The following is a 17,677-nucleotide window of genomic DNA, read 5'->3' on the forward strand; positions in this document are numbered from 1 at the left end:
CTTCAAAACATGGTCTGGTTTGAAAGCACCTGTGCAATATTAATAACAAATGTGTTAATGCATTCAAATGAAATTCCTTTGTCTAGCATTTTAATGAAATAGTTAACCCATTTGATGCCTTTTAAAAAATATGTGGACAAAGAAATTTTAGATCAAAGCCGTTAGTAATGTTGCACAGTGCAATTTCAACTCTAGATATTGTTGTTTTGCTGTATTTTCTATGGTTTTCAAAAGTAGAAGAAATACTTAGAAAAAAATATATATATTAATAATTTACTTTTTCAGATAAAATGTACACTATTGCCTTTGTAACCTTGGATAATGATCTAATTTATTTGGGTAAATATTAACACTTAGAGGCAGGAAAAAAAGATCAGGATTTTCAGGAATGTTAAATAAAAACAGAAAATTGCTGGCTACGTACAGTGGGCTCTGACGAAGAGTCTCACCCGAAACATTAACTCGCTTTTCATTTTCAGAAGCTGATTGACTTTCTCTGCATTTCTGGCATTTTCTTTTTTTTATTTCAGATTTCCAGTATCTGCCCTTTCTTTTTAAATCGTGATTGCAATGTTAATGGTTTTGTTAATTGTTCCATTTCCATCCCTGGGCTTCCAGTGGTGCTGTCTCTGCTAACCAGTGATGTGGCAGAAGTCATTCAGTTTCCCATTTAAAGCTGACAAATGCTGCAGATGACCCAGGCCTGCTCGCTGGGCCTCTGTGGGCCGTAAGGAGCTGAAAACAATTAACATAGAATGGCTTATCATGTAAATCATGTAGTAAATATTTTAATGTTAATGTAATATTACGCAATCTTCTCACCTTTGTTAGCACCTAAGCTGAGACTTTGAGGGATTTCTGAAAATCTGATTGGAATATTGTGTGAAATAGCCATTGATTAAAACACTTCATGTCACAGTACATTCGAAGATGGAGTTGGAGATCCTGCTAGTGCAGAGCATTCTATTTCTACACACAGCCCAACAGACTGGCGAGCTAGGAATTCTGGCTCGCAATTCATTACACTGTGGGGTAGATTTTTGTCTTTACTATTTGGGCACTAATCACTACCTGGACAAAATTCAAAGAGGGTTTAAAATGGAAGAAAAATCAGGCTTATATGAGCATACGAACAAACAAAATTGATGGTCAGGAAAAGACCAGCTGGTCCATCAAACCTGCCACACATCATGATGGCCGGAGCATCGTGACCAAACACTTCCTCCCTCCTCCTCCCGCAGCCAGGTAATCTCCTGGGAGAGGCAAAAAACCAGCAGCCTTCCCCGTCCGATTTACCTCAACGTTTTGTGGAGGCGATGCTTAATGACCAGGCGGTAAAGAGAAAAATCTACAACAATGAGTTCAAATCGCAGCCAAATTATCTAAACAGCGCAATGGAAGGAGTCGGGGAACAAGTCAAACTGGGTCACAGCTGGTTAAAGAATGGTGTTAGCAGAGGCCTGAAATGTGTTGCCTGCCAACCCTCTTTAATAGATTATGGACTCTAGCATGGAGGTGGTGTTGAGAAGGAGAACTTAAGGAAGTAGGAAAAAATCTTAGTGGGAGTAAAAAAAACATGGACCATAAAATTATATTGAGGAATAGTAATTTCTCTCTCTGCTATGGAGAGAGGAATTTTAGGTAAATGCACAAAACATTCATCCTCTTGTAACCCACAAGGTAATTTCAAGGCCATGGAGGTCAGTCCTCTGACATATTTTACACTATGGTAAACTAGCTGCTGGTGCAACTACAAAAGGAGTTGGGACTTTATTTAAATATTAATGAAGTGCCTCATGATTTGTAGTTGAGGTACCTTTCTTTAACCCCTGAGTGCTGAAAGGCTTGGTCAGCTTTAATTATACACTTTTATTTTCTTTCACACGATTCCGTAAACTTCTACTTAATAAAGTAAAATTTGTGAAATCTATTGAACATTACTTAATGGTATTTTTGAAATGAAGTACAGTTTTAAAAAATATATATATTTGTGATTTGGGTGTAGAACTGCTTTTGCAAGTCTTGAAGAGCCAGCACTGAAATTTCGAGCCAACTCCCAGAAAAGCTTATAATACAGCATCAAACCATGAAACCATATAGAGAACAAAGGCTAAACTTTACAACATTGGGATAGTTGTAAATCAGCTGCAGCCACAATGAAGGCTCACTTCTCCCCAGATATATTTAGTGTGATCACACAGAGTATTAAAAATAATTCACACTACTTTTTACTTAATTGTGACATGGATATCAAAAATGCTGCCAAACCCAGTAATACCATAGACTGGTGTGTACCACAACTTTATGTTCTGAGGGAACAATCTTTTTATTATTATTATTGAGAACCCTAGGTGAATGCCCAAGGCTCAAAGTTCAGGACATGTTAACGTTGAAGGACAGGAGAGAAATGGAGATAAATTAGGAAACAACGATTTTAACCCCCCGATTTTAACTCTGGGGTGGGAGTTGTGCAGGTGGGACCGAGGTAGACAGCAGATTATACTCCCGGGCCTCATCTTCATAGATCCCGTCAGTCTCCCACCCGAACCCGGTGGGAAGCGGTAGCTGGCCGGTGGGCGAGAATGGGATTTCAGGTATCAGGAGGCCCCTGCCAGGGACCCAAAGCAACGGGCCCCAGCACTCAGGTAAGTAGTTGGGAGGGGGTTCAGGAGGACATCGCGATCTGGGGAGGGTTTCCCGCACAGGCTTCTAGTTAAAATTGCAGTTGAGTCCTGATGACATCACCGGAGCCTGATCTGCATATTTAAAGAAGGAACCCACTGCCTTCTGGCAGGTGTCCCTCTCACCTGCTCAGAAGAGCAGGTTAATTTTGGAATCTGCGAGAAAGCAGTGTGGGTAAGTCTCACCAGCCACTTTAAGTGCCCGCCTCCCAGTTTCTGCCAGGTGGGCAGAGTTAAAATTGGGGCTTAAAGCTTGTAGATTTTAGGAGGAAGGTAAGACTGAGGGAAATAAGAAGTTCCACAGTTTTCAGGTTGTGGGAATAAATGAGTAGGAGACAATGTGATGCGTCTTCATGCAGGGAGGTATAAGAGAATGTATTGATTTTTAGTTACTTCTAAACCGTGAAAAAGATTTTTCAGCTTAACACCATACGGAAACAATATTAAAAACCTTCAAGAGTCACCAGGAGATTTGATGATACTCATCTTTTGGAAGCAATATTGCATGTTCTCTGATCAGAGTCTGCTTCTATTCAATAGGCCCTTTACATGCCTATCTTTTCTCGAGTCAAGGGGTGAACTTTAACCCCCCTATAACGGGCGGGAGAAGACTGGGGGGCTGGGGATAAGTTGTTAAAAATGTGAAACCTGACCTCAACCTGCCGCGAATGCACCTACTTCTGCTTTTAGCACTGTGGGTTTGGGGGCGGCCGCTCTGGAGAGTCGGATCAGTGATTTCAATATGTAAGTGCGGCTGCGTTCCTGACATTTTGGCTGCAATTTAAATTTAACACTGGCCGGCCGGGTTTCCCAGGGCTTGGGAAACCTGACAGCTGAATGGAGCGGGAGCTGCCAGATCCAGCAGGTAAGTGCTTCTCCAACACTGCTTGTGGGCCAGGAGAAGCAGGAGTGCTTCCCCGCAGCCTCTCAAGCAAACCTTCCGCTGCAATCTATCCCTCCCCGTGATGGGCCGACCCTTCCCTCGAGATCTCTATCTCTCCCCCGCGATCTCTACCCCCCCCCCCCCCCCCCCCGTTGATCTCTCCTTCTCACTGTTGCGCTCTGAGCCCCTCCCCCATGGCCCCCGATCTTCTTGATTGCAGGGGACCAACCCCAGCGGTCCCCAGCTCTTGCCTTCTACCACAGGCTTTCCCACCCGGCAGCCGACCGGCCTCCAACCTGACCAGCAGCCGTGTGGGAAACTGAGTAAAAAAATTCTGATGAGGTCCTGCCATTAAATTCGGTAGGACCTCTGCCTTTCCGGTATTTCTGGGTTTCCCAGCTGCTGGCATGTGCCCCCACTCCCTCCCCGCCTCCCCGTAAATATCGGGGCCAAAACCTCTATTCTTCATCACAATGAGCAGAAACGTCGGAATTGTTTTTTTCAATCTGCCTTACATTTTATCCTGTTCACATTCAGATTGTTTCTTTCTGCTGTTTCCTTTCATTAGGGTGAGGTTGGAGAGCATGGCGCTAAGGTGAGAGCTCTGCTTTGCTCGTTATTATACTCTGTGCAATTTTTTAATTGCATTTACTTTTGTTGATTTGAGGTGAGTCTGATAGCATTTTATTAAAGTGCGTCTCTTCTTTTCCCCTTCCTCTGTTGCTCAGGGAGATAGTGGTAAGCCAGGACTGAAGGGCGACAAAGGAGGAAAGGTAAACTCTTCAATAATGCTCAACTGATCCACTATCTTCAGAAAATGCTGGGAATACTCAGCAAGTCAGGCAGCATCTATGGAGAAAGAAACAGAGTTAATGTTTCAGGTCGATGACCTTTCATCAGAACTGGAAGAAGTTGAAGTTTAATCTTCAACTTCTTCCAGTTCTGACGAAGGGTCATTGACCTGAAACATTAACTCTGTTTCTCTCTCCACAGATGCAGCCTGACTTGCTGAGTATTCCCAGCATTTTCTGTTTTTATTTCAGATTTCCAGCATCTGCAGTATTTTGCTTTTGATCCAATATCTTGATGCTGCTAGATTCTTGAAGAAAGCCTTGAGGTTTTAAAATTTCTTTTTATCGTTATTTGACTTTTTGGAAACAGATTGCGATTACATTCAAATCATTCATCAGTTCTATCGTATTTTTTGAAAGCCCGATGCCCTTTTACTTTACAGTGCGACCACACACAGCATTCCCAGTTCTGGCATCAGTACAGTAACATAAATGAAGTGGGGCTACTGCCTCCAGAGGCACTGGGCCCCTGACACCCTGAAGCCCTTCCACCTTTAGTTCTGCGACCATCTCATATTTTGAAAAGGATGGCAGGAGCAATGTAAATTGAGCAGCACCTCCAGAGAGAGCAGCTCCTGGCAGAATTCTACTGCCGGAGGAATAGGTCCTCAACTTTTCTGACCACAGATGGATAGAGTCCTTACAAGGAAACTGTGCAGTTTCTCACTTTGAAAGCGCTGCACGTGTACATTTTTTTTTTGTCTGTTGCTTCCTTGCTTTGGGATCCACTCGCAGTGTAAGCAGGATGGATTCCACAACAGCAGCAGCCTCACACTGTCTTGTTGGACCACTTCTTGAAGCAGTCCGGCAATGTAAAGAAGACATGAGATTGATCGATTCACATTGTTCTCGGCATCCTTTTCAAAACATTAATTGGTCCCAAGACGGATGGGTTTCAGGATGTCAGTGAGTTGCTTCCCTGACATTATCCTGCTGACACAGTCCATACTGGCACTGTGAACTGGCACAAAGATGCTGCAGGGCTTCTAAACCAAATGTCAAAAGATATGAATTGAAGTGCAGTGTTATCAAGAACTTTATACCCTCAAATTAATACATCATAAAAAACACAAATAGATAGAAAGAAAAGGAAGAAGGAACTTGCATTTAAATACCACCTTATCACATTCTCAAGACGCCCCAAAGCGCTTTACATCCAACAAATTACTTTTGAAGTAATTTATGTAGGAAAACATGACAGCCAATTTGCATGCAGTGAGATCCCACAAGGTGCAAATTAAATAAATGACCAGTTTTTTTTAATGCATTCTCGGGATTTGAACTCAAGTTCTAAGTGGATTATTAGCCCAGGCCTATGGATTACTGGTCCGGTTACATAACTACTACACCACCATATCAAGTTAATCAGTTTCCAGTGGAATTGGTTGAGAGAAAGTTGTTGGTCAGGACATTGGGGGAGGCCCCTGCTCTTCTTCAAATTGTGAAATTAATGGGATGAAAAATCAGACTTGTTCTACAATGGGCGGGCGATCCGCTCCGCCAGGTTACCACCCAGGTGGTGAAGGTGAAAATTACCCCCGGGATCTTTTATGACTAACTGACCACGCAGGTGAGTGCTCAAGCCCTGGAGTGGGGCTTGAACTCTTCTGGCACAGAGGTGAGAGCGTTACCAACTGAGCCAAGACGACACTTGGTAAGAAATGATTCCATCAAATTCTGTTTTACTCCAGGTTTCTGGCGTATGGAAATACACAGGCAATGTAAAACTATCCTTTAATGCAAATACCACTATTATACCAGGAATTTTGTACTAAATTTAGTTGTGTGAATTTGGTGTATTAACGCGGTGTGGAGCAGCTAAATCTCAATATCCCACCTATTCTCCCTTGAACATATCATTGTTATGTTCTGAGCCCAAAATGTTCAGCTTTCAGGATGTAAATAATGGTTAATATATAGCATTTTCAACAAGGTTTTCTTTGTATTAAGTATTATAAATCTGGATTAGAAGAATATGTGAAAAACAAAACCTATCCAAAAAAAGTCATCTTTATAATATTTCTTTTGGAACAAAAATGTAATGCAAATCCTCAAAGAACTAGCAACAAGATTAGATATCCCCTTTATGTCAACTGTAAAGAGTCAATGGCCTTGTGCTGTGTGAAGAATAGCTTAGAAGCACTTGAAGCATTTATATTAAATTCTTTGGCCCGCTGTTTTAAATGAAGCATTAACCCATTTCAAATAAACAGGTTAATGGCTCTATTAAAATAAGGGACTAAGGAATTTAATACAAACCTGTTAAGTGTCCATACGCTAATCTTCACACACCGTAACTTAAAGGCCAATGTGACTTGATTCCAATGATCCTGTTATTGTTATGTAAGAAAAGATAACGGTAAGAGCTTAATAACACAGCCCTTTGCAGTATTGGAAAAGAACACATTTATTATTCACTTGCTGTAACTGGAAAAATAGCACAGCTTTTTGTCTCTTCTTATAACGACTAAATTGTAAACTGTCTTAGGGAACATGTACGCTTGAGAGAATTTTTCTGTAATTGCTCTTTGACACTTTTAGTTTTGCTTCAATTCTGATACATTTATAGGAAAGCTCATTTCCGTGATTTTAAATAAGCCATCCGGATGTACTGATGAATCTTTTCAGGATCAACTCTGAACAGGTTGAATAAGGCTTATGTTAACATTCAAAATGATGTACGCTTACACTAATCCAAGTTCAGGCAGTCTGTGGTTTTCTATTGTTGTAAAATTCAGAAGACTGCCAACAAACCAAAGCCCTGGACATCATTTTTCCACATGCCATAGAAAAGGGGTAGTCAAAACCTGTACTATTTTCTCCACAGTGGTGTTAGGTACAGTCAAAAAAATGGATCATTTGTTATAAAATTACAAGGCCTGTGATTTCTGGGTGTGGTTTTAGGTAATGGTTTCAAGTTTAGCTATTGTTAGTGCCCTATGTAGGCCAAAAATAGGGTAGGTTGGAGAACGAGCAACTCTGAAAGGTGGAATAGTTCCCACAATGAAGTGCAATTGTCATCATTGGTGAATAAAGTTCTTCATATACCTCCACCCTTATGCAAAGTTCGTTATCATGAAATATTCTGAAGCTAAAATCTCAGAGCTGGGGATGAACAGATAACCTCCCAGCAAACCTCAGTCAAACCTTAACTGATAAAATCACTCCTCCAGTTTCATGACAAAGCGAGCACTACAAAGCTTAGGCTCAGTCGTACAAACCAGGCCAAGTTCAAATAAACTCGGTTATGGGCCCCAGGTTAACGGCTGTATACTTGGTTATTTATAGGAAAGTAATATCCCTGATTGTGAGGTGCCTTATTGATGGAAGGATTTGCAAAAACTCATTGACCAATACAGTAATTGTATCTTTCAGAATTCATAAATGTATCTGGAATAAAACATTGATTTCCACTTCACTAGATCTCAGCAATTCTAGTTACTATATAATATAATATGCCCCTGGATCATTTATGGTCTGTTTTTTTCCCATTTCCTGTGGAGAAGTGCCTGCCCTCTCCTTGGCAATTGCCCATGGTGATACATTGGAAATTGGAAGCTCATTTTGTGAGAAATGACCGCTGCAGGCACGTATTCCATCTTTTGTGGTTCACTGCATTGAATCATTCCTGAGAGCAAGCCTTGCAGAAGACACTACCGGGGATTGCAGTGCTCGACAAACAGTTACAGAGTAGTACTTCATTGGAAATAAAAATAGGGAGAGATGTAAAAGGACACGCTATCACCTATTTTAGATTTATCGCACAGCGTCAAGAGCTACCCCTGTGAGTCCAAGCACAGCACTCAGAACGGAGTGAGGGGGAGGGGTGTGAGGGCAAAGCAGGAAGCCGTAGATAAGTTTTCCAGCGGTTTCCGCAGAACTTACTTACAGTCAGGGAATTTGTCCCCTGCCAGTATGAGATATTCTTCCCCTCTCGTTTCTGGCCCACTACCAGCAGCTAGTTGGCATATTGACAGCACCCCCACATAGGTTGTACACCAAGCAGCTAAAGCATGTTCCACCCTATCTGACTAGGGTAACCATCAAAGATCTGATGGCACAAAGGCAACAGTACCCACCAACACTACTGTTGTTCACTCACTACCACAATGTGCATGTATACCGTACCATGTATACTGTATTCTGTGACTAATATTGGCAATCTATTGTACACAGCCAAGAACAATTATAATTAAAGAAAACACAGAAAAATGTTGCTGCTGGTGATGGAACCTGTGGGTCCAAAATTTTGGGTGTGATGGGAGGGTACAAAACAGACAGATCGCCTGCAGTGTCGGGGGTTGGGGGTGTTGTTGGGGTGAAATTTAGAGTGAGCCTGGATCTGCTGGGTTTCTGCCTAGTTTATGATACACCTCAATATCCAATGGGCGATGTCCTCCTCCCACCGCAACCCGTTTTATGGGCATGTCTGGGGATGTTCTTGGGCTACCCCTTTAATTCTGCCCGTGGCTTTTAGCAGGCAAGGGTTCCATCTCGACCTTCCCACACAATTCAAGGAGTAAAGGTGCATCTGTTGCACCACCCCAGGTCACTCACCCCGAATGGTAAAGTGACCCCATCCCTCACATTTGGGACAAAGTCAAGGTCCTCTTCAATGGGTGGAGCAGGTACCCCTGAATTTTGAGCCCTGTGTATTTTGAAAGCTGTAGTTAGATATTTAGCACTGAGAGGGTTAAGCTCACATATTATTTATTGCTGGATATAGTTTTTACGTCATCTTCTAAAAACATCAAAATAATCTAAAAGAGCAGGTACAGGTGATATTTATTAGGTGAACATATAGTATTACAATTGTTCTCGGAAGAACAGGCCTGTTTTTAATAAAGGTGAGTGAGTACTCAGTGGGCTGAGTACAGGGTGCTGAGCCCCACTAGTCACGGCACAGCAGGTCTTCACAGATGTATTTGTAATATTTTAGCTCTTTCACTTTTGCACACAATTTTTATAACAAAGCAGCAATGTGAATAATCGCTGGTGGTAACTACACCACTCTTCATATCTGTTTCATCCAGAATTCCTGCATTTCAGATCAAATCTACAAAAAGAGAAAGAAACTTCTTTGACACGAAGGGGGTGAATTTCTGTGGGGTTCTCCCACTCGTCCACCTTAACTTTGGCTAAAGAGCCGTAAAAACCCCAAGACAAATGGGGTAAACACCATTTACACTGTTTTTCCTGGGTTTCCGTGGCTCTTTCATCAGACAAGCAGAGATCGCCCTGCTGAAATTCACCCCCAACCTTTTTATTACATAGTGTGGAAGCTGCACTAATGTATTTAATAGAGAATCACTGCACTTTTTTTAAAGCAAGAAATTAGTTTAAGTGTTGGAGTACATTCTATTTGGAAGCTAATCATTTCTGTTTGCTGTTTATAGTGTAGTTTATATAGAAGATAATACTATTGGTAACACCATCACCTCTGGGCTTGACTTGAGCAAATAATCTAGTCAGATCCTCCACTGCAGTACTGAGTGAGTGATACATTGCTTAAAGTGCTGTCCTTTGGATGAAACAATAAGGTCCTGTCTGCCTTGCTCAGGTGAGCGTTAAAGATTCCAAGGCACTATTTGAAGAAGAGCAGGGAGTTTTCCCCAGCGTCCTGGTCAAAATCATCCCTAAATTAACACTGCCAAAAAAAATTAAGTGGTCGTTCATCTTATTTCTATAGATGGGACATCGCTCACACAGAATAGCTGCTAGATACCCTAAAGTAATTAATTGTGTGAAGTCCTTTGAGATATTTTAACGTAATAAAGACACACAAGCAGTATTATTATAGGCAGGAACGGCCTATATATAACCAATACAGCAGCTTATTTAGGCTCTTCCGAAAGCTCTTCTCAAAGCTGCACATCACAGACTTCTCATTAAACTAAAAGCCACAGGAATCCAGGGTAAATTATGGGACTGGGTAAGAACGGGTTTAAAATAGGAAACAGAAAGACCTGCTCTCCATACATCATGGCGTCAAGTAGGTAGGCGTGATCACCCGCAGTGCTACACTTCCGATTCGGCATTGTAAAATGTTTAGGGTTTTTTGGAGGTTGCTCTGAGATCCTGCACTGGCCTCATTATTCGACCGAATTTAGTGCAGATGAAGTTAAATTGGTCCCATGACAAATCCCCTGGGTTTTCTCGCCTCTTTACTGGTTGTGTGTCACTTGTCTGTGTAAAACAGCTACCATGCTGATCAATGATCTTCGATTCATGAAGATGGGACAGACTGTCTTTTTGCAAGTTAGCTTTGCTGCCTTGATTGACTTGTAATGCTGCTGCTTCCGCATCATTGCTTTTGCATTACTTTTTTTTTGGTGTTTGCTGTTGAATCTTTGCAGCACAGGACTCCTTTTGCACAGACTAGCCACAACACTGTTGCTGTCAGCAGCTGCAAACCTGAGCTCTGACCATACCGCTCAGCATGGGCGTTCCATTGGGTCTTCCAATGGCTGTCATAGATTTGGAGGCAGGTTCACTTGTACCTCAGGTATTCAGCATCCAATTAATATTGGTCCAGGAACCAAGATGTCAAACACAAGTACACCCACTTGGCTATGTCTGAGGAGACCTGCCTTCACTGTCTCTGCACCACGAGGGAGGCTGTTACCGAGTTATGTTGTCTACCGGAGTATGGCCTACTGGAGACAAGATCTAGCAGAGGGACAGCCCAGCGTGTTGCTGTGGAAGTCGCCGCAGCATTGAAAGTTTATGCCATTTCAAGCTATCACTGGTGACATTGCCACAGAATGCAGACTGCAGTCCACCAAAAGCCTGGTTTACCAGGAGAAACATTTTAATCCATTTCCTCATGGAAAAGAGCCAGGAACAGAAGGCACAGCGTTTTTGTTAGGTGGCAGGCTTCCCTAAAGTGCAGGGCCACGTTGATGGTACACATGTTGCCATCGGAGCCTCTAACAACAAACCCGCGACATCTACAAATAGGAAAGGTTTTCATTCTATCAAACTACAGGTAGAGTCGAACCACAGGAACAGAATAATGCAGGTGAATCTACAGCACTCCAGCAGCTGCCATGTTGTCTTCATTTTAGGTAATATTTCAAAGAGTAGGCAGGCTGGACGGATGGCTGCTTGGGGACAGGGCTACCCTCTGGAACCTGGGCTATTAACTCCAGTCAGGTACCCACAAACAGAGGCTGAAAGGAAATGCAGTGAGGCTGATGCCTCCTAACAAACTGTTGGAATATTCATTTGGCATGTTGAAACAAGAGATTCCGCTGTCTGGATAGATCAGGTGGGGTGTTGAAAATTATCAGTGTTTACTGCATCCTGCATAATTGTGCAATACAGAGAGAGGAAGCCCTTCAGTTAGAGGAGCAAGAAGGTCAGCCTACAGTCTTGGAAGAGGAAAAGGAGGATGATGAAGACAAAAAGCTGCTCAGCTGATGAGAATATGTTGGCTCCATTAACAATGTACTCTGGCTATTCACCACTGCCTATAATACCATATCAGCCCGTATCCCACCAGCTGTAACCTTCATGTGCCTTTCTGACAAATCTACAGAGTGCATTTCAAAGAAGGTGCAACCGGTTTATTTCCCTACTCAAGCTCTGTCTCTGTGGTTTAATGTGTAGTTCTGTGGTACTTGCCCTTGGTGAGAGTGTAATGTGTGTGTCAGCTTCTTCCTAGTCTTGTGCTCCTTCTAGTTGCTTCCTCAGTGGGACAAACGTGTCTTACTTCGCAGTGGAGGCCTTGTGACTCAGTTGTGGTGGTCTTCATACTTTCTGCTGGATCATGAAATGGCCTTGCAATTATTGCTAGTACTTTGGCCACAGCTCTGGCTGGGTGCTGCTGTCCTTTATCTGCCTCTTATGGAGTCCTCTGCACAGCACCAACATCAACAACAACAACTTGCATTTATATAGCACCTTTAACATAGTGAAACATCCCAAGGCACTTCACAGGAGCATTATCAAACAAAATTTGATACCGAGCCACATGAGATATAAGGACAGGTGGCCAAAAGCTTGGCCAAAGAGGTTGCTTTGAAGGAGCGTCTTAAAGGAGGAGAGCGAGGTAGAGAGGCGGAGTGGATTAGGGAGGAAATTCCAGAGCTTAGGGCCTAGGCAACTGAAAGCACGGCTGCCAGTGGTGGAGCGATTAAAATCGGGGGTTCACAAGAGGCCAGAATTGGAGGAGCACAGAGATCTCGGAGGTTGTAGGGCTGGAGGAGGTTACAGCGATAGGGAGGGGCGAGGCCGTGGAGGGATTTGTTATCCAGGATGAGAATTTTAAAATCGAGGCATTCCCAGACCGGGAGCCAATGTAGCCAGGTTAAATAACAGCACGAGGGAGCACCAGGGGTAAGCAGGGTGGATAAGAGAAGCACCTGCTGTAACTATAAATGTGCACAGTAAAACTGCCTTGTCATATGAAGTCAAGTGTTCTGAGGTATGTCTGTTCTTTCTTTGGTTTTTGTGTTAAGAAAGAAATTTCTTGAGGACACACATTTTCTTCAATGCTTCCTTACTGAAACATTGCCTTTTTAAGCAGATATCTTCTGATACATCCTTGAATGATGGTGTGGTCTGTAGATCCTGGTAGAAGGATACCTCCTAGTTGTTCATTGTCTCCTTTGGTGTAACCTTATCTTGCATGCCACTGTGATTTCCTCTTCCTCCTGCTACTTTTCTGCCTCCATCGTGACATAGATGGGAATGCCAACAGTGAGCCCATGGTAAGGGCTCCATGGGGGATGGAAAGAAAAAGATTTCCCGGCCTGAAAGTGCTGAAAGGCAGCTTGTAGAATCTTTTCATATCAGCAGATATGAGAAAAGATTTTTCTAAATGCTTCACTCACAGCTAATATTTCAGACAAAGTCTACGGACAGTCAAAGCTTGTGAACTCAACCACTTCCTGTTTTAACATGTGATGCTGGTAACTTACCACTCTTTTCTATAAACTTAAGTCAGGTGCAATTCTGCTGTAAATGGTGGCATTTATGGGTTAGCTTCTTTGGCCTCATTAGAAAGAAAGAACTTGCATTGATATAGCACCTTTCATGATTTCAGGATGTCCCAAAGTGCTTTTCATCCAACAAAGTACTTTTGAAGTGTAGTCACTGTTGTAATGTAGGAAAATGCAGCAGCCAATTTGTGTACAGCAAAGTCCCACAAACTGCAATGAGATAAATAACCAAATAATCTGTTTTAATTATCTTGGTTGAGGGAATAAATGTTGGCCAGGACACCAGGAGATCTCTCCTGCTCTTCTTCGAATAGTGCCATTGGATCTTTTACTTTCTACCTGAGAGGGCAGATGGGGCCTCAGTTTAATCCAAAAAATAACACCTCCGACAGTGCAGCATTCCCTCAGTACTGCACTGAAATGTCAGCCTAGATTATCTGCTCAAGTCCGTGGAGTTGGGGTTGAGCCCACAACCTTCTGACTCAGAGGTGAGAGTACTACCACTGAGCCATGGCTGACACCTTATTTGCATATGTACACCATTTTGGGGGTGGATACATCTCCAACCAGCACTCGATTCCACCGACATTTAACATGTATGTTAGGAGGGACGCAAATTTGGCGTATCTGACTGGCACCCCTAATTCCAACCTGCTACGTCAGAACTACACCATTTGTGCCCCCAATAAATCACAGAATTTGAGGCCCAATGTAATCTAATTGGACACGATTTGGAAATATGTACTAAAGGTTTAAAATCACAGAAAATAATTAAAATAATTTAACACTTTTCCACCTATAAGAAGTGTTATCGTGTCTGTGACCGTAGAGGCCATGAGCTTTGGTGGGAGATCAGCGAAACCCCCAGAGAAAAAGCATAACTGGCCATTTACGCCCATTTCCGGGGGTTCTGCCGACCTCCTGCCAAAGTTGCAGCAGAAGATCAGGAAAACCCTTGTGGCAGTTCAGGGCCAGAGTATCTTTGCCTTTCATTAACCATATATTTGCGGTGTATTATGAGTACTACTATATTTTTATTTGTTTTTTCTGATGAGGGGGCTTTAGGATAGCAATGTAGTTCTGTACATTTTTGTGTGTAAGTGATAGTATGCTCACTTACCAAGACTTGGTGATCATCAATGCCTCGTTGATAGCTGTGTTATATCAATGGAACATCATTAAGAACTTTTTACAGCCATGACCTATAGCCCTCTGCTCACAGCCTATGACCTTTCTGAACCCGTGTGCCTGTGTTGTGTATAATTAATGCCTGCTGTGGTCGGGCCAGGAATTAGTAGTTCTCTGCAGATGATTCTTGCAACAGATACCTTGCAGTTGAAAGTAGATTTATGAAATATATATATATATATATATATCAAGGTTATGTTTGGCCATGATGTGCCAGAGGATTTGAGGAGCAAAATCTATCATGTGAGAGGACTTGTACTGCAAAATTATCGTAATGGCAAATCTCAGCTGTTGTAACCATAAATATCCTAAAATAAGAGCAGCCCCAAAACTTTGCATAAGAATCCTTCAGAATGAGAACTAGAAGGCGTCAGTGCAACATTAACAAAGCTCACTAGAAATGAAGAGTTTTTTTCCACACAAGAGTAGTAGGTATGTGAAACAGTCTCTCAGCAGAAGCAGCTGATACTGTATTGATTAATTCTTTTTAAAAGGAAGTGGATAAATATTTGGTTAAGAATGGGATTGAAGGTTATTGAGATTTCCCTTAAGAGATTAAACATATGGGGTAAAATTCCTGTTAGTCTAAGTCTGCAAAAGGAGAAGGCTCAATTGGCCAAATGGCCTTTTTCATTTAATTCTTTCTTAGGGAGTTGAAATTTGAAACTTAGGTCTCATTGACTAAGTATCACACTTAAAATTGAATTCTCTTTACCCGTAAAGTAGGGTAAATGTGATAAATTAGCCATGGAAGTTGCAGGGAGAAATTGCACAATATTCTACTTGTTTGACCAATGCAGGATAACATTGTTGGAATTCCAGCAATAATGTAAATATTACAGGTCAGAATGATGATTGTATCCCAAGATGACAAATACTTCCAACTGAAAACTGAATTTTCTGGCATAAATTCGGTGTCAATTTTTGTCTGTACGCTCCTGTGAAGCATGCTAGGGAGTTTTACTGTGTTAAAGGCGCTATATAAATGCAAGTTGTTATTATAATACTAATACCGTTGTTATATTACTGTTTTGTAGAACACAGAGGATAGCTTTGAATGAAAGAGAAGAATCCATTCTGAATTTCAGAATGGGATTCCTTCACTCATAGCTGTAGGCTGTATGAGGCACTAGACGTGACCTCGGAATGCTTGAAATTGTACTTAGCTTTGTCCAAAATCAAACCAATCCAGACAAGAAAATTTTAAAAACATTTGAGTTGACTCAGTTCAGCTGAGTTTGAGTTCATCAGCAACTACTGAATCCAACGATAGTCAGTATTAGAATAGCACTCCACTGTCTTCTGACTGTAGTATTACACATTATTTTTTTATGTATGCAGTAAGTCAGCACCCTGTCTTTTGCCTCTGGCATATGGTTTGGAAGCCAGCCCAGACAGATGAGGTGAAAGTCTATTCTCTCTGCCAGCTGTGCTAAGGGACTCAAAGGAAGTGGAGTTGGGAATTTTGAAGCCATTCCTTAACAGGGCAAGTGTCACACCATAAAGCTGACCTAATTTGGTGCAGATTGACAGTCTCAGAGAGCCCAAAAGGATGGCTATTCTGAAAAATCAAATGTTATCCCGGGTACATTGGGCTCAATGCTAGAGCAGAGTGGAAGGAACTTTATTTCACACATGGCTGTGCTATATTTGACCTGAAATAAGTCATTGGGTGACAAAGTTTTCTATTCCCCCATACTGAAATTCTGCATCTTGATGAGCAAATACACTATTCTGAGGAAACTTTTTATTAATTTGAAATGAACTATTATTGACTTGTGTAGAATTCGGGGACAACAACAGAGTGCAGTGAAAGGACCTTCAGTGAGACGTGTTGTAGTACCATGTTTACTGACGATGACCATTTTACTAAGCACCATGTCTTTATATTGCGTGCTCAGACATATAGACACATTGATTGTGATACATGCTTTGTAAACACTATTCCTCTGAAGACCCACCACAAAATTAACTCAATTACCTGCAGTTAATTGGTAGGAGGTTGTAGCTTTTATCTATAATAATGGGCCAGATTTTGCTGTTGTGCCATTCGTTTGACTTGCACCCGTACATAGACTTTCTACGGGGTTTTGCACGGCAAGTTCCTGAAAATTAGAGATCCAAAAAGCCCTCTACAAGGCATCTGGGACATGTGTGAGCAGGGAAAACAGTTGTGTATCTCCTTAACCAATCAGATTGAAGCATCGTTAATAACAGCACAGTCAGAACCAGGAAGTGTAAGTTAGAATAGTGAATTCAATGTCAGATCAGGTATAGAAAGCGAATAAAGAGAGGGTAAGAAAGATTGAATTAAGAGAGAGATAAAAGGGACAGAAAGAAAAAGTACAAAAAAAAGTATTTAAATTTTTTTAATGTCTAACAATAATTAAAATCTGAATGAAAGAGACTTTTTTTTTATTCGTTCATGGGATGTGGGCGTCGCTGGCGAGGCCGGCATTTATTGCCCATCCCTAATTGCCCTTGAGAAGGTGGTGGTGAGCCGCCTTCTTGAACCGCTGCAGTCCGTGTGGTGAAGGTTCTCCCACAGTGCTGTTAGGAAGGGAGTTCCAGGATTTTGACCCAGCGACAATGAAGGAATGGCGATATATTTCCAAGTCGGGATGGTGTGTGACTTGGAGGGGAACGTGCAGGTGGTGTTGTTCCCATGTACCTGCTGCTCTAGTCTTTCTAGGTGGTAGAGGTCGCGGGTTTGGGAGGTGCTGTCGAAGAAGCCTTGGCGAATTGCTGCAGTGCATCCTGTGGATGGTACACACTGCAGCCACTGTGCGCCGGTGGTGAAGGGAGTGAATGTTTAGTTGTAAAAGTTAATTTTCAGTGCCAGAGAGGTTGATAGGCAGTAATTAAAACTTACCACACTGTTAAAAGGGTACTTAGATTGAAATGACTTGGCTTAACTATTTTTGGTGAGTTTAGTCCGTATCTATCAGTTAAGTACAGGAACTTCACACCATTCAATACATTTGAACGGGGAGCCAGATAGCGAGATACCATTTTCCCGCAGCTTTTGAAGGAGCAACACATCTCAACCAGCAACTTCCTGATTTCCATGTTTAACTGCACATTTGCGGTCGCCAGAAGTTACTATCTGATTTGCACATGAATAACGGT

At 42.1% G+C, this 17,677-nt stretch overlaps 1 protein-coding gene across 1 annotated transcript in view; it reads left to right on the forward strand.

The window, feature by feature from the left end:
• The window catches only part of LOC137308558 (collagen alpha-1(XXV) chain-like), a 170,493-nt gene that overhangs the window by 33,661 nt on the left and 119,155 nt on the right, over positions 1-17,677 (forward strand). Inside the window, exons 11-12 of the mRNA XM_067977368.1 lie at positions 4,133-4,159; positions 4,293-4,337. Of these exons, the coding sequence (XP_067833469.1) occupies positions 4,133-4,159; positions 4,293-4,337 (72 nt within the window). The remainder of the gene's footprint in view (positions 1-4,132; positions 4,160-4,292; positions 4,338-17,677) is intronic.

Source organism: Heptranchias perlo, chromosome 1, assembly GCF_035084215.1.
Source record: "Heptranchias perlo isolate sHepPer1 chromosome 1, sHepPer1.hap1, whole genome shotgun sequence".
In the NCBI taxonomy this organism is placed as follows: Eukaryota; Metazoa; Chordata; class Chondrichthyes; order Hexanchiformes; family Hexanchidae; genus Heptranchias; species Heptranchias perlo.